Source organism: Amyelois transitella, chromosome 31 (genome assembly GCF_032362555.1).
Source record: "Amyelois transitella isolate CPQ chromosome 31, ilAmyTran1.1, whole genome shotgun sequence".
Classification (NCBI taxonomy): Eukaryota; Metazoa; Arthropoda; class Insecta; order Lepidoptera; family Pyralidae; genus Amyelois; species Amyelois transitella.
In genome coordinates this window covers 708,452-733,790 of record NC_083534.1, presented here as the reverse complement: position 1 = coordinate 733,790, position 25,339 = coordinate 708,452, and the positions used below count along the sequence as shown (strand labels likewise).

The following is a 25,339-nucleotide window of genomic DNA, read 5'->3' as shown; positions in this document are numbered from 1 at the left end:
TCAGCTATATGGTTTTAAGATAGGATTGAGATTCAAATAGTGACAGGTTGCTAGCCCATCGCCTAAAAGAAGAATCTCAAGTTTATAAGCCTACCCCTTAGTCGGCTTTTACGACATCCATGAGAAAGAGATGGAGTGGTCCTATTCTTTTTTGTATTGGTGCCGGGAACCACACGGCACTGCCGGGAACCACACGGCACATACATACATACATATAATTACGTCTAAATCCCTTGCGGTGTCTTCTCCTCCTCCTGGCCTTAGTCCCGGTTGCATCCTCTCCATTTTGGAGAGGAGCCCGGGGTATGCATTTGACCATGGATCCTGGATTGGGTGAGTCAGGTTTTACACGAAGCGACTCCTGTCTGACCTCCGCAAACTTTGCAGAGGAACCTAACCCGTGTTGGATCGATCACGGTTGCACATCCAGTTGCCTGAATGTGCAGGTGTCCTCACGATGTTTTCCCTCACCGTAAGACCATCGGTTAGTATTCAAACTAATGTAAATTTAAAAAATAGTCATTGTTACATGACCGAAGTAAGATTTGAACCTGTGCCTTATTCCGTCATACGCATTTTAACCAGGCACCTTACAGATTCGTCCACCGACGATCATGGGGACATTATAATATCTAGCAGAAGTGGTTATCCAGCAGTACTCACTTCGTATCGGGACGGCGCTGGAGGGACGTGGGTGGCCGGCGAGCACCTGGAACAGCCAGCTCTTAGCACCGTCCTGCTGGAAGAACCGCCTCGCATCGCCGTTCTTAACTCCTGAAACAAAATTAGACGCCGTGTGGTTACCGGCAATTTATAATTGTGGATGAAGCGAAGGAAATATGCAGATATCGTGGCAAGTGGAAAGAGGTAGTCTCTGCCTACCCCTCCGGGAAAGAGGCGTGATTTTATGTATGTATGTATAATTGGAGAGCTCAATCTCTTATGCATGGATGTCGTAAAAGACTGAGGGATAGGCTTATAAACTTGGAGTTCTTTTGGGTGATGTGCTAGCAACCTGTCACTATTTGAATCTCAATTCTATCATCTTCAGCTTTGTCGTCCTCGCAAGGGATATAGACGTGATTATATGAATGAATGTGAATGACTTATATGAAAAACTATGAGAATTTTGAACTTAGACTGCATTAGGTTATCTAGTATTAAAATAAACTAATTAATAATTCTCTAAAGCCGGAGACAAACTTGAGACCGCAATCACATACCTGTCCCATCTCACTGCAAAGCGACTGTCGACCCTGAGACGCATTCTTCTTCGTGTTCCAGCAAAATTCCAAGATGGCTACCATTATAGCTAAAGCGAGGCCACAGAGGAGAGTTACAAAGACTCCACCTGAAAGTAATTAGATACTCGTATACTTACATACATACATAGATAGATATGTGCCGTGTGGTTCCCGGCACTAGTACAAAAAAGAATAGGACCACTCCATCTCTTTCCTATAGATGTCGTAAAAGGAGACTAAGGGATAGGCTAACAAACTTGGGATTCGTTTTTTAGGCGATGGACAAGCAACCTGTCACTATTTGAATCTCAATTCTATCATTAAGCCAAATAGCTGCGCGTGGCCATTCAGTCTTTTTAAAACTGTTGGCTCTGTCTACCCCGCAATGGATATAGACGTGACCATATGTATTATATGTGTGTATGTAAACAATTTCAATTATGTTGAACACTCACAAAAGTACCCGAAACCGCCGAGCTTGCATGAAGAGAGTTATGAATGTGGATGAAGCGAATGAAGTATGCAGAGATCGTGGCAAGTGGAAAGAGGTAGTCTCTGCCTAGACCTCCGGGAAAGAGGCGTGATTTTTATGTATGTATGTATGAAGTATGCAGAGATCGTGGCAAGTGGAAAGAGGTAGTCTCTGCCTACACCTCCGGGAAAGAGGCGTGATTTTATGTATATATGTATGTATGTTTGTATGTATGTATGTTTGTATGTTTGTATGTTTGTATGTTTGTATGTTTGTATGTTTGTATGTTTGTATGTTTGTATGTTTGTATGTTTGTATGTTTGTATGTATGTATGTATGAACACCCACCAATATTTTGGACACCCAGCGGATTGGCCTTGCTATCTTTGCCGTCTCTGTTGCAAACATCGCCCGTGTTCTTCCACCATTTGTCGTATAATATCTGTATGACACCCTTCTCTTGTAGCTCCAGAATCGCCAACGATATCTTGTCACGCCACGGGCTCCCTTTCCACGTGGCTATGCCGTAACCCTGAAATAATTCATTCATGAATTAATATATTGACGTCTTTTCTCTCTCTTATTTCCCAAAGCACAATTTAGCCTGTTTCAAATAAATACATACATACATATTGTCACGTCCATATCCCTTGCGGGGTAGACAGAGCCAGCAGTCTTGAAAAGACTGAATGGCCACGTTCAGCTATTTGGCTTAATGATAGAATTGAGATTGAAATAGTGATAGGTTGCTAGCCCATCGCCTATTTTCTTTTCTTTCTTTCAGCTACTTTGTAATAAGTACTCGTATACGAAAAGTCGAGTAAATTTAATAACCAGTTCGTATTTTCAATAAGTACCCGAAACCGCCGAGCTTGTATGAAGAGAGTTATGAATGTGGACGAAGCGAAAGAAGTATGCAGAGATCGTGGCAAGTGGAAAGAGGTAGTCTCTGCCTACCCCTCCGGGAAAGAGGCGTGATTTTATGTATGTATGTATGTATGTATTTTCAATAACACGCAAACGAAGTTGCGGGCCACAGCTAGTAAATAAATAAATATGACGAAATCCTCTATATATATATAAAGTTGGGATTATTTATATTTATCATTTTTACATTCTAATCCTACCTTAGAATCTAGTAATCCGCCAATCTGTGTCAGATTACAATCTCGCTGCACTCTATGGTCCAACATAGTGGACTCCATCAGGAACGCGTAATTTCCATTCAGGACCCTTCGGACCCCTTCCTCGTAGGAGGAGACTAAAGCTGGCGGGGACGCCGTGGACATATGTTGCCACATCTTCTGGTAAATGTCGATGTTTGAATCCTGGAATTGTTATTATTGAATTACTGGAGTTCTGACGCGTTATTATTTGATATTGCTCTTAAGGTGATGGAAAACATCGTGAGGAAACCTGCACATTCAGTCAACTGAATGTGTTACCATGATTACCATATACGCTAATATATACGCTATGATATATTCAGAAGACGCTAATGGATCCAATAATGGTTAGGCTCCCCTGAAAAAGTTGCGGAGGTCAGACGGAAGTCGCTTCGTGTAATCCAGGGTCCATGGTCAAAGGCATACCCCGTGCTCCACTCCAGAATAGTGAGGATGCAACCGGGACTAAAGCCGGGAGGGAGAAGACTTACTCTGAAGAAAGTCATAGTAGATCCCCCATTGAGCGTCTCGTACTGGATATTGGTCTGAGCTGCCAAGTCAGCAGCGCTCTCAATATAGTCACGTCTATATCTCTCTCAGGGTAGCCAGAGCCAACAGTCTCGAAGAGACTGGAAGGCCTTCCTTTTTGGATTAGTGGCGAATGGCGATTAACACACTTACTCTGAAGAAAGTCATCGTAGATCCTCCATTGAGCGTCCCATACTGAATGTTGGTCTGAGCTGCCAAGTCGGCAGCGCTCTGTATCGGCAGCACGGTGCGTTCTACGGTGAGGAAGGCGGCCAGGTTGGCGGTGTACGAAGACAGGATGATCAGGGTGAAGAACCACCAGATTCCGCCGACTATACGGGTTGATGTCGCCTGATGAACAGTATTGATAGTTATAAGTTGTCTCGTATCTTGATCAAATTAAGGACGTCCTGGTAAAGGGTCAGGTCAAAAGTACCCGATACCGCCGAGCTTGTATGTAGAGAGTTATGAATGTGGATGAAGCGAAGGAAGTATGCAGAGATCGTGGCAAGTGGAAAGAGGTAGTCTCTGCCTACCCCTCCAGGAAAGAGGCTTGATTTTATGTATGTATGTAAGTGGTCTCTGTGGCACGGCGGTAATGCACTTGGTCCCGGGTTCGAATCACGATCGGGGGGGGGCATTACCAGAGACGAACTTTCTCTAATTATTTCGCTTTCAGATTATGAAAAGCATTTCACTTCATTTACCTTTATTTTCATTTACAGTTCATTTTATTTCATTGTATTAGGTCAGCTTTAGGTTCCTAGGTCTTGAACGTTTATCTATATAAGCAATTATCATAAAATATAATATCGTTGAATTAGTACCTCGTACTATAATATATTTATTTATTTTAAAGAGCTTTCTATAAAAACTGCTTACAAAGACAACTGGATGTAAAACCATTACTATTAAAATAAATAAATAAAATGTAGAGCAAGACGTCTGCCTTTTTGGGATTAAAATGTAGAACGTCTGCCTTTTTGGATTAAAATGTAGAACGTCTGCCTTTTTTGGATTAAAATGTAGAACGTCTGCCTTTAAGGGATTTAAATGTAAAACAGTACGTCTGCCTGTCACCTGACAGTTATATATGAGCTCTTGTTCTTTCTCCTCATATCTATTGTCCAAAACTTAATAATGCAGGTATCGTAGCAAATGGAAAGTTGAAGTCTCTGCCTACTCCTCAGTGAAAGAGCCGTGATTATATGTATAGTATTGTAGCGGGAGCGATGATTCGGCTCGACCGCCACCAAAGGGAAGATCTTCCGCCAGGCTAGGTGTTATGCCTGGGGAACCGCGGCTCCGACTATATTGAATCGGAGGTTGTATTATAGCTCCAATCCGTGAAATCTTTGCTTGCGCGATTTAGGTTTTTCGCTGCTATTGACTGAGCGCGTCAATTTCTTCGCGATGTTTGACAGTTGTTGTGTGATTGGATGTTGTGACGAGTGGCGTAGAGATGTCGCATACATACATATACATACATATGGTCACGTCTATATCCCTTGCGGGGTAGACAGAGCCAAAAGTCTTGAAAAGACTGAATGGCCACGTTCAGCTATTTGGCTTAACGATAGAATTGAGATTCAACTAGTGACAGGTTGCTAGCCCATCGCCTAAAAAAGAATCCCAAGTTTGTAAGCCTATCCCTTAGTCGCCTTTTACGACATCCATGGGGTAGAGATGGAGTGGTCCTATTCTTTTTTGTATTGGTGCCGGGAACCACACGGCACAAGAGATGTCGCCACTGTATTATATATAATATCTATAGCTGTAATAATGTACCTTCGGATTGAGCCCCGATCCTTGTCTAAGGAATGTGCCAGTGATGAACCAGAATGAGTTGCACACGCTGAACTGGTTCGTGAGTAGTTTGGTCTGGTGGCCGCAAACGTGTGTGCTGGATGACCTGGAAAATGTTGAACAGAATACATACATATCCTACTAATATTATAAATGTGTATAAATGCCGAGTGGTTCCCGGCACCTGTTACAAAAAAGAATAGGACCACTCCATCTCTTTCCCATGGATGTCGTAAAAGCCGACTAAGGGGTAGGCTTATAAACTTGGGATTCTTCTTTTAGGCGATGGGCTAGCAACCTGTCACTATTTGAATCTCAACTCTATCATTAAGCCAAATAGCTGAACGTGGCCATTCGGTCTTTTCAAGACTATTGGCTCTGTCTACCTACCGCAAGGCAAATAGACGTGACCATATTTTGATGGCCTCTGTGGCGCAGCGGTAGTGCGCTTGTCTGTGACACCGGGGGTCCCGGGTTCAAATCCCGGCCAGGGCATGATGAGAAACGAACTTTCTCCGATTGGCCTGGGTCTTGGATGTTTATCTATGTTTATATTTATTATAAAATATAGTATCGTTGAGTTAGTATCTCGTAACACAAGTTTCGAACTTACTTCGAGGCTAACTCAATCTGTGTAATTTGTCCCATATATATATATGTATGTATAAAAGCATTTACGATACAGACCAGGACTTACCATTCATAAGGTGAGAACCTCGCCATTACGAACAGTGTGAAAGAGACGAGAATATACGCAGCCAGTACATAAAGCCAAATCTCTATAGCCAGGGGGTTGAGAAAGCTGAAGAGGCGGGTCGGTTGAGAAGTAGGCACCTGAAATTTGTTAATTGTAGGTTTTTTAAACATATCTATATACATATATGGTGCCGTGTGGTTCCCGGCACCAATAGAAAAAAGAATAGGACCACTCCGTCTCGTTCCCATGGATGTCGTAAAAGGCGACTAAGGGATAGGCTTATAAACCTGCGATTCTTCTTTTAGGCGATGGGTTAGCAACCCGTCACTATTTGAATCTCAATTCTATCATAAAGCCAAACAGCTGAACGTGGCCTATCAGTCTTTTCAAGACTGTTATGGTCACGTCTATATCCCTCGCGGGGTAGACAGAGCTAACAGTCTCGAAAAGGATGAATGGCCACGTTCAGCTGTTCGGCTTAATGATAGAATTGAGATTCAAATAGTGACAGGTTGCTAGCCCATCGCCTAAAAGAGGAATCCCAAGTTTATAAGCCTATCCCTTAGTCGCCTTTTTCGACATCCGTGGGAGAGAGATGGAGTGGTCCTATTCTTTTTTGTAATGGTGGCGGAAACCACACGGCACGGCAGTATAATTAAATTTTCATAATCAAATCTATATCCCTTGCGGGGTAGACAGAGCTAACAGTCTTGAAAATAATGCAAGTCTACGTTCAGCTCTTTGGCTTAATGATAGAATTGAGATTCAAATGAGTGACAGGTTGTTAGCCCATCGCCTAAAAGGAGAATCACAAGTATATAAGCCTATCCATTACTCACCTGTTACGACATCCATCTTGAAAAGAATGTAAGTCTACGTTCAGCTCTTTGGCTTAATGATAGAATTGAGATTCAAATGAATGACAGGTTGCTAGCCCATCGTCTAAAAGAAAAATCTCAAGTATATAAGCCTATCCATTACTCACCTTTTACGACATCCACGGGAAAGAGACGGAGTGGTCCTATTCTTAAGACAAGCCTTACCTTAAATAGTATTCCGATACCAAGATTCATGAACGGCTTGGTAAAGTCTATCACGGCTTCACGCGCGTAATTTATGGTCATTGACGCCACAGCGATGTCTGCTTTCTGCAAAAGATTTACACGGACATGAGAATTATTAACTACCAGAAACCTTACCTTATCTATACATACTTATAATAAAAAAGTAAAAATATTTTGTCTGTACATTAAGTATATTTGACTGAAATGGATAGAGGGACACTTAATAATAGAAAGCAATATATATTTTTTTAAATACATGTCTGTCTGTATGTATGATTACGCTTAGGTATATCCGAAAGTACTGAACCGATTTACTTCAAACGTGTAAGTTTGAAGTAAATCGGTTCAGTACAATTGCTTTGTTTTATCATAATCGGTTCACAAAAAACAATGTTATCGTCATTTAAATGAACTCAAGGCATGAGTTTGCCTGCAAATAAGTTTACGCGGAAAAATTCGAAATTTACGCGGACGAAGTTGCGCGCAACAACTAGTCCTAAATATATTTTGATGGCCGAATCCGTAAGATGCCCGGTTAAAATGCGTGATGCCCAGAAAGGCACCGGTTCGAATCCCACCTCGGCCGTGTAGCAATGACTATTTTTAAAGTAACAAAACATTACGTAGAATACTAACCGATGCTCTTACGGTGAGGGAAAACTTTGTGAGGAAACCTGCACATTCAGGCAACTGGATGTGTAACCATGATCGATCCAATACGGGTTAGGTTCCCCTGCAAAGGTTGCAGAGCTCAGACGGGAGTCGCTTCGTGTAAAAACCTGACTCACCAAATCCAGGATCCATGGTCAAAGGCGTACCCCTTCCAGGATTAATGGTCAAAGGCATACCCCTTCCAGGATCCATGGTCAAAGGCATACCCCTTCCAGGATCCATGGTCAAAGGCATACCCCTTCCAGGATCCTTGGTCAAAGGCATACCCTTCCAGGATCCATGGTCAAAGGCATACCCCTTCCAGGATCCATGGTCAAAGGCATATCCCTTCCAGGATTCATGGTCAAAGGCATACCCCTTCCAGGATCCATGGTCAAAGGCATACCCCGGGCTCCTCTCCAGAGTGGCGAGGATGCTACTTAGACTGGCCTCTAGGAAGAAGACCTACCCTATCCATCAGCTCCCTGACAATGCCGTTCCACTGTCCGCTCTCAGGATCCCTTGCTCCATACATGTTATCAGGCACCAGCCTCAGGCGGTAATGGAAGCCGGCCCTGGCTGCCACCCTGGCCAGCAGGTCTATGCAGAACCCCTCGAACCGCGCGTTCCCCTGGAGGTTCCAACCTTCCTTCACCATAACGTAGGGTTTCTCCTGGAATTTTTTCATTGTATCATCACTTTATCGCTGACGGAGTAGACAGAGGTGACTCTTGCAAAAGACTGAGCAGTTTGCAGACATACATAGATATAATCACGTCTATATCCCTTCTGGAGTAGACAGAACCAACAGTCTTGAAAAGTCTGATTGGCCACGTTCAACTGTTTGGCTTAATATTACAATTTATATACATATTGTGACAGATTGCTAGCGCTTCGTAGCCCATCATAGCAGCCTAAAAGAGCAATTCCAAGTTCATAAGCCTTTTCCTTAGTCGCCTTTTACGACATCCGTGGGAAAGATATGGCGTGGTTCTGTTTGAAAGTGACGGAAACCACACGGCATAAATTATCATTACGTTTTACATCATGAGATGTTATTATTAAGGCAGCCTTCTGCTGAAAATGGTGTAGGAATATTTGCTCTGTCTATACCGTGAAGGATAAAAACGCGTCGTTACTTTACCACGAGAAAGGAGGACTTCATTTACCAGTGTCAGTAGGTCAATTCAATTGAATTCTGACCTTGTAAGCGGCGGGGTGAGATACCGTCAGAGCTGAACAGTAGAACATTCAAGAAGACCATGATGAAACAGCAGAACTCTTTACGGCCTCTGTGGCGCAGCGGCAGTACGCTTGTCTGTGACACCGGAGGTCCCGGGTTCGAATCCCAGCCAGGGCATGATGAGAAAAGAACTTTTTCTGATTCTTGGATGTGCATCTATATAAGTATTTATTATAAAATATAGTATCGTTGAGTTGGTATCCCGTAACACAAGTCTCGAACTCACTTCGAGGCTAACTCAATCTGTGTAATTTGTCCCGTATATATTTATTTATATTTAACTCTGACCTCGACAGTGACCACGGTGAGAGTGACATTCGCAGGCGGGTCACGCTTGTAAGCGGCGGGGTCAGTGACCGCCAGCCCGGCGCTCGGGGTCCAGTGCCCAGACTTGACTGTACCGCCCCTCTCCCCCCCACAGAGCCGCATCAGCTGGAGGGAGAAGTTGCTTCGTTGTCCGCTCTCGAATTGGATTGGGCCAGTTAGACCGTGTGCTTGTACCTGGAAAGTCAACGAAAGGTAAAATGTAGCGATACTATTTATACATACATACAAACATAAAATCACGCCTCTTTCCCGGAGGAGTAGGCAGAGACTACCTCTTTCCATATGCCACAATCTCTGCAAACTTCCTTCGCTTCATCCACATTCATAACTCGCTTCATGCAAGCTCGGCGGTTTCGGGTACTTTTGACCTGACCCTTTAACAGGACGTCCTTAATTTGATCAAGATACGTTCGTCTAGGTCTTCCCACTCCGACCTTTCCCTCCACGCTCTCCTTGTTTATCTGCTTAGTCAACCTGCTTTCATTCATCCTCTCCACATGACCGAACCATCTTAACATACCATTTTCTATTCCTGTAACTACATCTTCTTTCACATTACAACATTCCCTTATCACGCTGTTCCTTATCCGGTCACTCAATTTCACACCCATCATACTCCTTAGCGCTCTCATTTCCACGGCATTTAAAAAGTACATACATACATACTTATAATCACGTCTATATCCTTTGAGGGGTAGACAGAGCCAACAGTCTTAAAAAGACTGATAGGCCACGTTTAGCTATTTGGCTTTAAGATAGAATTGAGATTCAAATAGTGACAGGTTGCTAGCCCATCGCCTAAAAGAAGAATCCAAAGTTTGTAAGCCTACCCCTTAGTCGTCTTTTACGACATCCATAGGAAAGAGATGGAATGGTCCTATTCTTTTTTCTTTTGGTGCCGGGAACTACATAAATATAAAATAAATATGAATATATACGGGACAAATTACACAGATTGAATTAGCCTCGAAGTAAGTTCGAGACTTGTGTTACGAGATACTAACTCAACGATACTATATTTTATAATAAATACTTATATAGATAAACATCCAACACCCGGGCCAATCAGAAAAAAATCTTTCTGGCCGGGATTCGAACCCGGGACCGCCGGTGTCACAGACAAGCGTACTACCGCTGCGCCACAGAGGCCGTCAAATAAATTATTTATTAAATAGTTACCTTATTGATATTATCCAACAAAGTCTTCCCATGATTCCATGGAGACTCCTTGTCACAAGATGCATTAGCAGGAGTGAAGTCTTCAGTCGACGATAACGCCAAGGCCAGAACCTGAACAGCATCATATAGCAACGCTGGTTCAGTCTGAAAGAAGAATTCAAATTATACTTCACCTGGCCGTAGAAGGCTACTAAGGGATAGGCTTATAAAGTAGGGATTCTTCTTTAAAACGATGAGCTAGCAACCTGTCACTATTTGAATTTCAATTCTAACGTCAAGCTCAATAGCTGAATGTGGCCTATCAATCTTTTCAGACTGTTGGCTCAGTCTATCCCGCAAAGGATATAGACGTGATTATATGAATCTAGATTAATAAGGTTCCGTGAGGTTCTCGGCACCAATACAAAAAATAATAGGACCACTCCATCTCTTTCCCATGGATGTCGTAAAAGGCGACTAAGGGGTAGACTTGGGATTCTTCTTTTAGGCGATGAGCTAGCAACCTGTCACTATTTGAATTTAAATTCAGCTCAATAGCTGAATGTGGGCTATCAATCGTTTCAGACTGTTGGCTCTATCTACCCCGCAAGGGATATAGACGTGAATATAGATTAATAAGGGTACTGGCGGTCAGGTTCACGGCTGAAAATGAGCAAGTAATGAGTGTGGGGGGCAGGTTCAAATTCCACTTCGGACAAGTACCAATGACTCTTTTTTGAGTTATGTACCTCTTAAGTTATTTGAGTGTCAACCGATGCTCTTACGGTGAGGAAAATCATCGTGAGGAAACCTGCACATTCAGGAACTGGATGTGTAACCATGATCGATTCAACACGGGTTAGGTTCTCCTGCAAAGGTTGCGGAGGTCAGACGGGAGTCGTTTCGTGTAAAAACCTGACTCACCCAATCCAGGGTCCATGGTCAAAGGCGCACCCCGGGCTCCTCTCCAGAGCGGTGAGGATGCGACCGGGTCTAAAGCCAGTAGGGGGAAAAAATGACCAATCACAACTCACCTTTATGTGACCTCCGCTCAAGATGCTCGCACCTATTGGATGGAATTTCTCCATGACCTGCAACGCTTCCTTGACCTTGTCTGACCCCCTGTCCACCAGTCTCCAGCCGCTCATGTTCACCCGATTGTAATAGAAGTCTTCCAGGTCAAAGAGTTCCATATCCTGGAACAAACGATCACGTAGGTACGTAGTAAGAACCTATGGCTTATATATTTTTTTTCACTATCTTTCTTGAGAAAAAAAAGTAAGTGCCGTGTGGTTCCAGGTGCTAATGGAAAAAAGAATAGGACTACTGTATTGTACTCTTTCCCATGGATGTCGTAAAAAGCGACTAAGGGATAAGCTTATAAACTTGGGATTCTTCTTTTAGGCGATGGGCTAGCAACCTGTCACTATTTGAATCTCAATTCTATCATTAAGCCAAATAGCTGAACTGGGCCTATCAGTCTTTTGAAGACTGTTGGCTCTGTCTTCCCCGCAAGGGATATAGACGTGACTCTACGTATGTATATACATTCTAGAGACTCAGTGCCCAATATTAAACAAATCTGCCAACATCCAACAGTTTGGCGGCAATAAAACCAAACAATAACGTCTTTATCCCTTGCGGGGTAGACAGCGTCAACAGTCGGTTTAAAAAAAATAAGTGTAGAGCCGTGTGGTTCCCGGCACTAAAATGAGAAAATAATAGGACCACTCAGTCTCGTTCCTATGGATGTCGTAAAGGCGACTAAGGGATAGGCTTGGGGTTCTCCTTTCAGACGATGGACTGGCAACCTGTCACTATTTGAATCTCAATTCTTTCTTTAAGCCAAACAGCTGAACGTGGCTTAATCAGTCTTACTCTTTTGTTGCTTGCGCAAAATTCGCACGGGCGAAGCTGCCGATACAAGCTAGTGATAACATTAATTTGTGTCAGTCTAACAAAAATATTAGGATACTCACAAAAGAAGTAAATATATAATGGTAAAACTCATTGTTCATTTGAAGCTGTAGTATCTGAAAACATACAAAAATTAAAATTCAAAATTTTAATTCATTATTACGTAGGGTTACCAGGTCGCTAAACCTAATAGCCGGACAGACCAGGCAATTTTGCCGGACATTCGGCAAAAAAAGCCGGATACCCTATATTATCATATATATATATATATATATATATACAGGACAAATTACACAGATTGAGTTAGCCTCGAAGTAAGTTCGAGACTTGTGTTACGAGATACTAACTCAACGATACTTTATTTTATAATAAATACTTATATAGATAAACATCCAAGACCTAGGCCAATCAGAGAAAGTTCTTTTCTCATCATGCCCTGACCGGGATTCGAACCCGGGACCTCCGGTGACACAGACAAGCGTACTACCGCTGCGCCACAGAGGCCGTCAATAATAATAAAATATGATGATATAATAATAATATAATTATTATATCATCATATTCATAATTAGTTCTACATTCATTCATGTTTTTTAATGTAGACAATGTGCATTCGTCCACGACTTAGATTTAATAGATCTACATTTGTAAATTGACGTCCGATGAAAATGCTGCAGTGTAGTTTGTTCCGCCGCTTCTTCTACACATGCGCTTTGGAAACGGCAGTAGTTATAATTAGATTTAAGTTATGTGACGTCAATAAGTGATACCTTGTATCCAATTTTGAAAATAAATCTATTCTATTCTATTCTATCGGTAGTGGACTCTCGTCGCTCACGTCACTCTCGCTTGTTGGCGAAATGTAAAACGCCTAACAAAAGCCGGACAGGACGGAGACCCTTTGTTTTAGCCGGACATGCTATCAAAAAGCCTAACTATATCCGGCTTTGTCCTAAATATGTGTGGCGACATCTCTAAGCCACTCGTCACAACATTAAATCACACAACAACTGTCAATTATCGCGAAGAAATTGACGCGCTCAACCAATAGCAGCGAAGAAACTAAATCGCGATTTCAGAGATTTCACGGATTGGAGCTATATATACAACCTCCGACACAACATCGTCTGTCGCGCGGTTCCCCAGGCGTCACCCCAGCCTGGCGGAAGTATCCAAACTTAGAATATGATGTGGACAAGAGAATACATAAAATTAGTGCCATGTGGTTGCCGGATCAATAGAAAAAAGCATAGTACAACTGTGTCTCTTTCCCATGGATGTCGATGATAAACTTGGAATTCTTTTTTATAGATACCTTAATCGCCTTTTACGACATCCATGTGAATGAGACGTAGTGGTCCTATTCGGTTTTTATAGGTGCAGGAAACCACAAGGCACCTTTTCTGAAGTCGGTAAAAATGTCACCTTCTCAGAAGAAACAAACACTTAAACGAAAATCGCATCAAAATCGGTACAGCGAAACGCGAGATAATCGCATACAAACATACAAACACACACACAAACATTCACGTCAAATTGAGAATCACTGTTTCTTTTTTTTTCGAACGCGTTTAAAAAAAAGTGCCGTGTGGTTCCCGGCACCAATACAAAAAGAATAGGACCACTCCATCTCTTTGCCATGGATGACGTAAAAGGCGACCAAGGGATAGGCTTAAAAACTTTGGTTTCTTCTTTTAGGCGATGGGCTAGCAACCTGTCACTATTTGAATCTCAATTCTATCATTAAGCCAAATAGCTGAACGTGGCCATTCAGTCTTTTCAACACTGTTGACTCTGTCTACCCCGCAAGGGATATAGACGTGACCATATGTATGTTAAAAACAATTCAAACTCACCGCTCTAGCCAACTGTCTAATTTTCCTGGGCTCCGTGTCCACTATAATGTGACCTATGCCCTGGGCCTTCAGCAAGGCCAAAGCGTGTCTGTAATCGTGGGCGCCCGAACACCTGACAGCGTACATGTTACGACCGTCCTGAGCTATCTTGATGATGTTTAGTTCCCCTGAAAATTATACATTTACTAGAGGCCGCCCGCGACTTCGTCCGCATGGAAACCCTATCAATCCCGCGGGAACTCTGGGATAAAAAGTAGCCTATGTGCTATTCTGGGTCTTCAGCTACCTACATACCAAATTTCATGGTAATCGGTTCAGTAGTTTTTGCGTGAAAGAGTAACAAACATCCATACAAACTTTCGCCTTTATAATAGTAGTAGGATTAAATTACTAGCTTCCGCCCACGCCTCCGTCCGCGCGGATTTCGGTCTTCGCGTGGATGGTTTATTTCTCCATTTTGAGTTACTCCGACAATAACATCTTATAAATATTTATTGGACCCAAATACGTTACCCAAATAGCATGTTTCGATGTTTTAGTAAGAGAAGATAGCTTAAACTTTTTTTACGTACTTTTCCAGGATAAAAAGTATCCCATTTTATGCCCGGGATAATAAGGATAATAAGGTATATTATACCAAGTTTCATCGAAATCGAACCGTTAGTTTTCACGTGATGCCTGAACATACAGACAGACAGACAAAAATTTTTTTAATCACGTATTTGGGTTTGGTATCGATCCAGTAACACCCCCTGCTATTTATTTTTTCAATATTTTCAATGTACAGAATTGACCCTTCTACAGATTTATTATATGTATAGATTATAATTATACATGGTGTCCGGCTTTACGAGCTTGCATGAAGAGAGTTATGAATGTGGATGAAGCGAAGGAAGTATGCAGAGATCGTGGCAAGTGGAAAGAGGTAGTCTCTGCCTACCCCTCCGGGAAAGAGGCGTGATTTTTATATATGTGTGTATGAAAATTATACATACATAATTATGTATATATACATAACGGCCTCTGTGGCGCAGCGGTAGCACGCTAAACTCCATTTGTATTCTATATTTGAAGCTTCTATGTCTGCTAGAAGTGCCTTGGACTTTTGATGATGGGTGAGTCAGTGAATGACAAAATTCAGAAACTTTAACAAGTTGTCATTTTTAAGCTACGGGTTCAGTTAACCTGTCACTTTTTAAATCTCAATTCCATCATTAAGCTAAATAGCTGAACGTGGAATATCAGACTCAGCGAGACCGTCGGCTCTGTCTACCCCGCAGGGGCTCTAGACGTGAAAATATATATCTTCAGCTCACCATATCCATAGTCCTCGTATATCAAACCCATTCTAGTCCAATTTAGATACCCGATGAGGTCCAGGTAGGCCTTCTCCATCAGCTCTCGTGATGGGTGGATATTGACGGTGAAGTCATTTGTTTCGTTGCGACCTGAGAATACATAGAAATGCCATCAAAAATTCATCCTGTAAAAAAAACCCAAGTCTCACAGCTCAGTCTTTTTACCGTAAAAAGTTTAACGATGATTTCCCTCGCCGTAAGAGCATCGGTTAGTATTCAAACTAATGTACATACATACATACATATAGTCACGTCTATATCCCTTGTGGGGTAGACAGAGCCAACAGTCTTGAAAAGGCTGATAGGCCACGCTCAGCTATTTGGCTCAATGATAGAATTGAGATTCAAATAGTGACAGGTTGCTAGCCCATCGCCTAAAAAAAGAATCCCAAGTTTGTAAACCTAGCCCTTAGTCGCCTTTTACGACATCCATAGGAAAGAGATGGAGTGGTCCTATTCTTTTTTGTACTGGTGCCGGGAACCACACGGCACCTAATGTACATAACTTCGAAAATAATCATTGGTACACGGTCGAGGTGGGATTCGAACCTGTGCCTTTATGCGCATCACGCATTTTAACCGGGCACCTTACCGATTCGACCATTGACGCTCTTTTTTTAAGAATTAAACTAACAGTTAACCTCTTTGGTGGTGCCGTGTGGTTCCTGGCACCATTACCAAAATGAATAGGACCACTCCATCTCTTTCCCTCGGACGTAGTAAAAGGCGACTAAGGGATAGGCTTATAAACTTGGAATTCCTCTTTTAGGCGATGGGCTAGCAACCTGTCACTATTTGAATCTCAATTCTATCACTAAGCCAAACAGCTGAGCGTGGCCTATCAGTCTTTTTAAGACTGGTGGCTCTGTCTACCCCGCTAGGGATATAGACGTGATCATATGTATGTATGTTAACTTAACCTCTTAGATACTTACTAAATACCCTCTGAACCGCCACTACAAAATGAGGGGTGTGTAAAGTCCGACACATGGCGCCTAATGTTGACCCTAGCAGTGGTCCGGCGCTACTGAATATAGCTACCGCTCCCGACTTTATTTGTAGACAAGCTGGAAATAAATAGACATACAAAACATACCTTTGCGGATCAAAACTAACAGTATTGTACATATCTCTAGTAAATATCCTACTACTATTATAAAGGCGAAAGTTTGTATGGATGTATGGATGTTTGTTACTCTTTCACGCAAAAACTACTGAACCGATTACCATGAAATTTGGTATGTAGGTAGCTGAAGACCCAGAATAACACATAGGCTACTTTTTATCCCAGAGTTCCCGCGGGATTGATAGGGTTTCCATGCGGACGAAGTCGCGGGCGGCCTCTAGTTAATTCATATACGGAGGAGACAGAACCAACAGTACCGTAATATTAATACGTACATTTGACAAACCAACTAAATAAGAGATTTCGATGTAGATACATAAAATAATAATAATAAATAAAATAATAATATTGTGAAGTTGACGTTGTTGAAGAAAATGCTGCAGTGCAGTTTGTTACCGCTTCTTCTGCACTGACGCCTTGGAAGCGGCAGTAAACTTAGTTTTTAAGTAATTCATTTGACGTCAACCAAGTTGTTAAACCATACGACAATTATTAAGCGATATAATAATATCCTATAATAATGAATAAAAAATTTTGAATTTTGAATTTTTTTAAAAATAACGCTTATTACCCGAAAGGTAGAGAAAACATCCTTCCACTTGCCACAATCCCTGCATATATATATATATATATACATTCAGTCAGAAAAGTATCGGGAATGGATTATTTATTTATGGTTCCAAATTCAAATTTTTGTTTTTTTTGTTGTTGTTAGATTGGCACAACTGTTTTCCATTTTGGCGCGGAGTTTGAGTTGCATCTGTTGTTTACATTAAATACAGTGCTATTTTTAGTTATATCATATCTAGTGTGTATTGCTAATTTCATAATGGATAAAAACATCGAACAAAGAGTTTGTCTTAAATTTTGCATTGCCAATGGAATATCGTGTTCGAAGTCACTGAAAATGTTACAGAAGGCTTACGGTGAATCGACTTTATCAAAAACTCGTGCTTATGAGTGGTACAAAGCGTTCAAAAGCGGTCGAGATGTGATGGAAGATTTGCCTCGCTCTGGTAGGCCATCAACGTCTGCAACTGAAGTTAACATCGCAAAAGTGAAGGAAATAGTGACTGAAAATCCTCATTCAACTTTGAGAGAGATAGCCACCGAACTTTCTGTATCTCACGAGTCGATCCGTACCATTTTAACTAATAATTTGGGTATGAAACATGTTGCCGCTCGGCTAGTCCCAAAAGACCTGAATTTTTTTCAAAACTCAATCGCATGAGAGTCGCTGAGGACATGCTAGAACGAGTCAATTCCGACCCAACATTCATGAAACGCATTGTTACTGGTGACGAGACGTGGGTTTACGAGTTTGACATGCAAACTAGTCAACAAGCTTCGGAGTGGCGCCTTCCAACTGAACCGAAACCGAAAAAACCACGCCAAAGTCGTTCAAAAGTCAAAGTCATGTTGACTGTTTTCTTTGACTATCGCGGTGTTGTGCACTCGGAATTCTTGCTGGAAGGTCAAACGGTAAATAAGGAATATTATTTGAGTGTTATGCGGCGTTTAAGAGAGCAAATCCGACGAAAAAGGCCAGATTTGTGGAAAGAAAATTCTTGGATTTTGCACCATGATAATGCACCTTCGCACAAGGCCATCATTGTGAACGAATTTTTAACCAAACACTCAACAAATACCATCGAGCAACCACCATATTCACCAGATATGGCTCCAGCCGACTTTTTTCTTTTTCCTAAACTCAAATTACCACTTCGTGGTACCCGTTTTCAATCGGTAGAAGACATAAAAGAGAATTCGCGGCGAGAACTGACCTCAATTCCGGAAACAGCGTTTAAAAAATGTTTTGATGATTGGATTATTCGTTGGCGTAAGTGTATCGTTTCTAAAGGAGCATATTTTGAAGGTGATAAAATAAATTTGGATGAATAACAAACAGTTTGTGTATCATTGATCTTTTCCTGCTACTTTCTTGACAGAGTAGTATATAGACATGATTATTTGGTACACATACATAAAATAACGAATTATGTTTTAAAAAAGAAATCCGAATTCGTCTGTGGTAACTCACAATTAGATTACCTACTTTAAAACCGAGGAGCTTGCACGATGAGAGTTATGAATGTGGATGAAGCGAAAGAAGTATGCAGGGATCGTGGCAAGTGGAAAGAGGTAGTCTCGGCCCACCCCTCCGGGGAAGGTGCGTGGTTTTATGCATACATACAAACATATTGTCACGTCTATTCTATATCCCTTGCGGAGTAGACAGAGCCAACAGTATTTTATGTATGTATACATACATACATACATAAAATCACGCCTCTTTCCCGGAGGGGTAGGCAGAGACTACTTCATTCCACTTGCCATGATCTCTGCATATTTCCTTTATGTATGTATGTACGTATTATTTATAAATATTATAATTCAACGCGAAAGTTTGCACTTTCAATATTTTGTAACTGTAATCAGAGTAGTTTCGAGGGCCCTCGGCCCACTTCCGGTAGCCACCGCGCCATATTGCATATCCGGCGTGCAATTGACCTGTCATTTTGTAATTATTTTTTTTGTAATATACGAAACTTCCCCAATTTTCAATTTGATGATTTTGAAACGAGTTACAATAAAAACAGATTCTCAATTCACAACGTACATACATGTAGTCACGTCTATATTCCTTGTGGGGCAGACAGAGCCAGCAGTTTTGAAAGACTGACAGGCCACGCTCAGCTGTTAGGCTTAATGATAGAAATGAGATTCCAACAGTGATAGATTACCAGCCCATCACCTAAAAGAAGAATCTCAAGTTTACAAGCCTATCCCTTTAGTCGCCTTTTACGACATCCATGGGAAAGAGATGGAGTCATCGTCAGTCATTCTTTTTTTATATTCAAATTTTTATTTGCTTAACATGAGTTAAACTAGCCAACATACATACATACATAAAATCACGCCTCTTTCCCGGAGGGGTAGGCAGAGACTACCTCTTTCCACTTGCCACGATCCCTGCATACTTCCTTTGCTTCATCCACATTCATAACTCTCTTCATGCAAGCTCGGCGGTTTCGGGTACTTTTGACCTGACCCTTTACCAGGACGTCCTTAATTTGATCAAGATACGTTCGTCTAGGTCTTCCCACCCCGACCTTTCCCTCCACACTCTCCATGTATATCTGCTTAGTCAACCTGTTTTCATTCATCCTCTCCACATGACCGAACCATCTCAACATACCCTTTTCTATTCCTGTAACTACATCTTCTTTCACATCACAACATTCCCTTATCACGCTGTTCCTTATCCGGTCACTCAGTTTCACACCCATCATGCTCCTTAACGCTCTCATTTCCACTGCATTTATTCTGCTTTCGTGCTTCTTTTGCCATACCCAACTTTCACTCCCATACATTAATGTTGGGACCAACACGCCCCTGTGCACAGCCAGTCGAGCCTTTTTGGATAGTTTCTGACTGCTCATAAAGGCATGCAAAGCTCCATTCACCATGTTCCCCGCGTTCACTCTCCTTTCAATATCACTATCACACTTGCCATCTGATGTAAACTTTGATCCCAGATATACAAACTCTTTTACTTGCCAACAATTATTTAATTTAAATATCGTCACTATTTAAACTAAAAATAGTGAGTTACTTTTATATAAGTAATATAGTGATTTATTTATACTTTTTGCATTGGCGCCGGGAACCACGCGGCGATTACCTTTTTTATAAGTGCTGAAAGAGTCTGTTGGTTGTGTGTATTGTATGTCGTAAACCAAAGTCGTGTTTGGTAACAAACTCTTCTCCTTATTTATCCTGTAAACAGCGTATTTGAAGGCCAACTCGGCGCTGCCACCTCTTCCCTCTTCAGTGAAGATTGCTCCTGGAAAAAATTTAATGAAAAATTCCATTAAGGCGCTACATTCAGATGACATGTACCTCGATGCGGGCGAGAGGCTCACCCCGCGCGGGGCTCACCCCCGACCAGCTTGCCCCGCTAGATCGCCGCCGCACCATAGCCGCTGGCGCGTGACCTCACGTAACCCGAATAAAGTTTGCGAATGCAATGGAGTCCGCATCAGAATATTTTATTGTTTTTGATACAATAAAATAATTTTCCAAAAAAACATACATATATTAAATTACATTATAAGCAATGATATAGTTGCGGATGTATGCAAAAATTTTGTATAAAATGAATAAGTTTGTAATGGTTTTAAAAAAACTATTCGTAATTACTTATTCGATTTCGTTCAATCAAAGGTAATTTACATAGTAATGTATATCATATATTTTTAGGGTTCCGTAGCCATTTGGCATCTATGGTTTTCTATCTTGGGTTGTCGTTGATGTCGGCGTCGGAATAATGCCATGACTATCTAAGTCCATAATATCAACTGTCGACTCCACACCATCCGCACTTCTCTGTTCGGACATTGTCAACGACGATATCGGAGACATTTTATTTTTCCTAAAAATTAATAACAATCAAATAATGGGATAATGATTGTGATCGTGCCAAATGAAGAAAGCGAAGAAAAGTAAACCCTGCGACGTCTTGCAGCTGAGGAGGTACCCTGAATAATACAGTTACCTAGGAGTAAGTACCTACCTATAGAAAAAGACAGAACAATCATCCAGTAAAAAGTACTGTTTCCGTAGGCAAAGACCAGGGCAACAACTAGTGACAGTATAACCGACGGCGGCGGAGCTGTTGTTTGTTGTTGTTTTATCTATCTATCTACCTACTGCCGCCCCGCCACAAGCCGGTATCAAATGAAATATTTTTCACCTTCAGTGTTTGCGGAGAAAATCTCAGTAGGCATCTATATGTCTATCTATTAGTAAGTGTAATTAGTACCCACCATCTAAATTGTCCCATATGGGAAGCTCTTCCAAGTTTTTTTTTAACATGCTAACATTTAACATGCTAACATGACGTAAAATTATACACCTATTTACACTAAACGAAACAAATAAACTGTATTAAAAACTAACCTAAACTATCTATAATATATTTCAGAAAGTACCAAAAAAAAAAAGTATCAAAATCCACGATCCTAAATACCTACGTAATATCACCCCGGCCGACGGAAAAGCGACGCGTAAGATTCAGAGATCAACGACACAATTCATTAAGCTGAGCTGACAATTATGTACAGAAATAAATTCAAACAAAATGAATGTGGGAAATTAAATACTTCGCAGAATGTTTTTCAACGACGCTCGGAGCGACTGGCACAGGTCCTGCGTCCGAGAATGTGATCCGCGGAGTGAGGCACGCTTACAAAGGACAGCGCTTTATCCCACCCGGTCGTGTAGGAATGAGACAGAGATAAAGTGTCAACACCCTACTGTCCAGTACTATTGTCGCAACAATTTTAATTCCTCTTTTCATCTATTTAGTTTAATGACGTCTAAACAAAACATCCAATCGAAATTTCATCTTCCAGAAGCTATTATTTTTTAATGATCTTCAATTTGGTACAAAATTCAAATTTTAAATCCTTATAGTTTGAGATAAATAATCGAAATCTAGACTTGTGTTCCTGAATTTTTTTGATCGAGGATTTTTGTTCCAATCGTGTTTTCATCTTCCACAAATATAATTGAATATATTTACTTTCATATCCTAAAATATTGAAACGATGCAAGTTATATTTTATGAGAAAAAACCAAGTGAAAATTACCCAAAATCTATGATGTATCGCCTTAAAAACATATCTACATCATCTACCTATACTAATATTATAAAGCTGAAGAGTTTGTTTAATAGACCAGATAAATTATTTTTGTGTTTAATAGACCATTTATCGAGGAAGGCTTAAGGCTGTATAACATCACGCTGCAACTATAAGGAGCGAAGAGATAATGGGAAATGTGAAAAAAAGGGTAAAATTATTAATCCTTGAGGGCTTCAATGATGCCCAAAATAACTATTCCACGCGGACGAAGTCGCGGGCACAGCTATTAGTTCATAAAATCATAGCCCTTCGCAGGTAGACAGAGCCAATAGTCTTGAGAAAAGATAAAGGCCAAGTTCAGCTGTATGGCTTATGGCCGAATTGAGATTCAAATAGTGACAGGTTGCTAGCCCATCGCCTAAAAAAAGAATCCCAAATTTGTAAGCCTATCCCTTAATCGCCTTTTACGATATCCACAGGAAAGATACTATTCTGAAATCCCGGGAACCACACGGCAACAAAATATAGATATTATAACTCACTATATTATTATCTGTAATGATCAGTTGCTTCTAACAAAAAAATCGCTTACCTATCTTAATAATAGGCGATAGCACAGTTATTGCATTAAACACGACGACAATGTGGCAACTTTAAGTTTCCAGCAACAAAAACTCTCAATATAAGGTGAGAGCGTAAGACTATTGATCTTACAAGCAACTAAAAGTCGCTTACCCTTCTGAATTAAAGGCGATAGCGGGGTGCCAGCATTAAAAACGACGAATAAAAACTCTCATTATAAGGTGAATGCGTGAAGACATTATTGGACTACTAAGCAACTAAAAATCGCTTACCGGTCTTATAAACAGGCGAGGCCCGGCAATCGTATTCAACACGGCGACAATGTAGCAACTTCAAGTTTAAAATTCCGATTATAACGTGAGAGCGTCACAATTTTTTGAAGAACTAAGCAACTAAAAGTCGCTTACCTATCTTAATAACAGGCGATAGCGCGGCTACAGCATTCAACACGACGACAAGATAGCAACTTTAAGTTTCCAGCAACAAAAACCATTAGTATAAGGTGAGAGCATGAAGATTATTGATCTAATTAGCAACTAAAAGTCGCTTACCTATCTTAATAACAGCGCGGCTACAGCATTCAAAACGACGACAAGGCATCAACTCTAAGTTACCAGCAACAAAACATCTGATTATAACGTGAGTGCATCACAAACTTTTTGAAACACTAAGCAACTAAAAGTCGCTTACCTATCTTAATAACAGGCGATAGCGCGGCTACAGCATTCAAAACGACGACAAGGCATCAACTCTAAGTTACCAGCAACATAACATCTGATTATAACGTGAGTGCATCACAAATTTTTTGAAACACTAAGCAACTAAAAGTCGCTTACCTATCTTAATAACAGGCGATAGCGCGGCTACAGCATTCAACACGACGACAAGCCAGCGCCACCCGCGCAACATTTTGTCGCAACATCACCGGCCTTCGTCCGCGCCACGCAACCTGCCGGCAACATTGTTAAATTTACTTTCTATGTATCTCCTATACATATATATAATCACGTCTCTATCCTATACGAGGTAGACAGAGGATGCTCGCAATGACTGAAAGCAAAAAAAAAACGTTCAGCAGTTTGGCTTAAGATGAAATTGAGTTTAAAATAATGACAGGTTTCTAGACCATTGCCTATAAATGAAAGACACACGTTACGTTTAAAACCTTTATTATTTTTAAATAGTACAAAAGAAGTGATAAAATACTTACATTAAATTAAAAATCCCTTTATACATATAAAAAAGTAATTTGCTTTTTATATAATTGAGTCTGCTTACGTACATACATATAGTCACGTCTATATCTCTTGCCGAGACAGAGCCGACAGTCTTAAAGAACTCTTGAAGTCTTGAAAATTCAAGGCCACATTCAGCTGTTTGGCTTAATGATAGAATAAAAAAAACTAAAAAACTACGCTTTTATTGCTAATCGAACTAAAAAATAGAAAAATCGCTAGCGTGCTAGCTCTGTCTCTTTTACTCTCCTACGCCTTCGTAGCAGAGTAAGAGAGACAGAGCTATCTAAAAATGAATTTATTAATCCTGACAGTTTTAATAAGGATAATGAGAAACTCTTATCAAAATATTGCATTGTCATCGGTCCTTGATACGTGTGCAAAGTTCCAAGTTGATCAGACGTTTAGAAACCAGTGAAAATTAAGCTCAAAGATTCCGTTACATACATACATACAACCCAAGCTAATAAAAGCGTAGTAATTAAGATTAAACGAGTGACAAGTTGCTAGCCCAGCGCCTAAAATAATGAATCCCAAGTTTATAAGCCTATCCCTTAGTCGTCGATGCCCAAAATAACTATTCCACGCAGACGAAGTTGCGGGCACAGCTAGTATATAATAAACTGTCCGCGTACAACAACTATTTGTGCCGGTAACAATACGGAGCAAGTATATTAAAAAAAAATCTGCTAACTCTACTCGATAAATCAGAAAAGACACATTTTCCTTACAGCTTTAAGTGAATATTTTTTGCTGCTAATCCATCACTCGACCTAATAGTATATTTGATTGTGTTAAGTTTTTGTCGTGGAGCAAAAGAACTAATGTAACTTTTTTACTCTTTTTTTTTTGTCAGTCTTGTTAAATCTATAGTAATATTATAAAGCTGAAGAGTTTGTTTGTTTGAACGCGTTAATCTCAGAAACTACAGGTTCGAATTGAAAAATTATTTTTGTTTTGAATAGACTATTTATCGAGGAAAGCTTTTTAGGCAATATAACATCACGCTGCAACTATTAGAAGCGAAGAAATAATGAAGAATGTAAAAAAAATCGGGGAAAATTATTTATCATTGAGGGCTTCAATGATGTCCAAAATAACTATTTCACGCGAACGAAGTCGCGGGCATAGCTAGTATGTAAATACTTTTCGTATTTATGTTGTCAAAATGTCCTCGCGAAAGGTCAGGTCAAACCCGAAACCGAGTAGTTTGCATGAAGAGAGTTATGAATGTGGATGAAGCGAAAGATGTATGCAGAGA

At 40.8% G+C, this 25,339-nt stretch overlaps 1 protein-coding gene across 1 annotated transcript in view; it reads right to left on the bottom strand.

Moving 5' to 3' along the window:
* LOC106136570 (glutamate receptor ionotropic, kainate 2) overlaps positions 1–25,339 on the bottom strand; it is a 34,429-nt gene that overhangs the window by 102 nt on the left and 8,988 nt on the right. The window contains exons 2-19 of the mRNA XM_060953231.1: positions 23,680–23,792; positions 20,299–20,460; positions 16,423–16,554; positions 15,446–15,577; positions 14,130–14,296; positions 12,336–12,389; positions 11,391–11,552; positions 10,378–10,521; positions 9,160–9,372; positions 8,098–8,301; positions 6,957–7,061; positions 5,914–6,050; positions 5,199–5,322; positions 3,564–3,761; positions 2,844–3,044; positions 2,065–2,248; positions 1,224–1,351; positions 664–774 (exon numbers count right to left, since the gene is read on the bottom strand). Coding sequence (XP_060809214.1) covers positions 664–774; positions 1,224–1,351; positions 2,065–2,248; positions 2,844–3,044; positions 3,564–3,761; positions 5,199–5,322; positions 5,914–6,050; positions 6,957–7,061; positions 8,098–8,301; positions 9,160–9,372; positions 10,378–10,521; positions 11,391–11,552; positions 12,336–12,389; positions 14,130–14,296; positions 15,446–15,577; positions 16,423–16,554; positions 20,299–20,460; positions 23,680–23,752 — 2,631 coding nt within the window. The 5' untranslated portion in view covers positions 23,753–23,792. The remainder of the gene's footprint in view (positions 1–663; positions 775–1,223; positions 1,352–2,064; positions 2,249–2,843; positions 3,045–3,563; positions 3,762–5,198; positions 5,323–5,913; positions 6,051–6,956; positions 7,062–8,097; positions 8,302–9,159; positions 9,373–10,377; positions 10,522–11,390; positions 11,553–12,335; positions 12,390–14,129; positions 14,297–15,445; positions 15,578–16,422; positions 16,555–20,298; positions 20,461–23,679; positions 23,793–25,339) is intronic.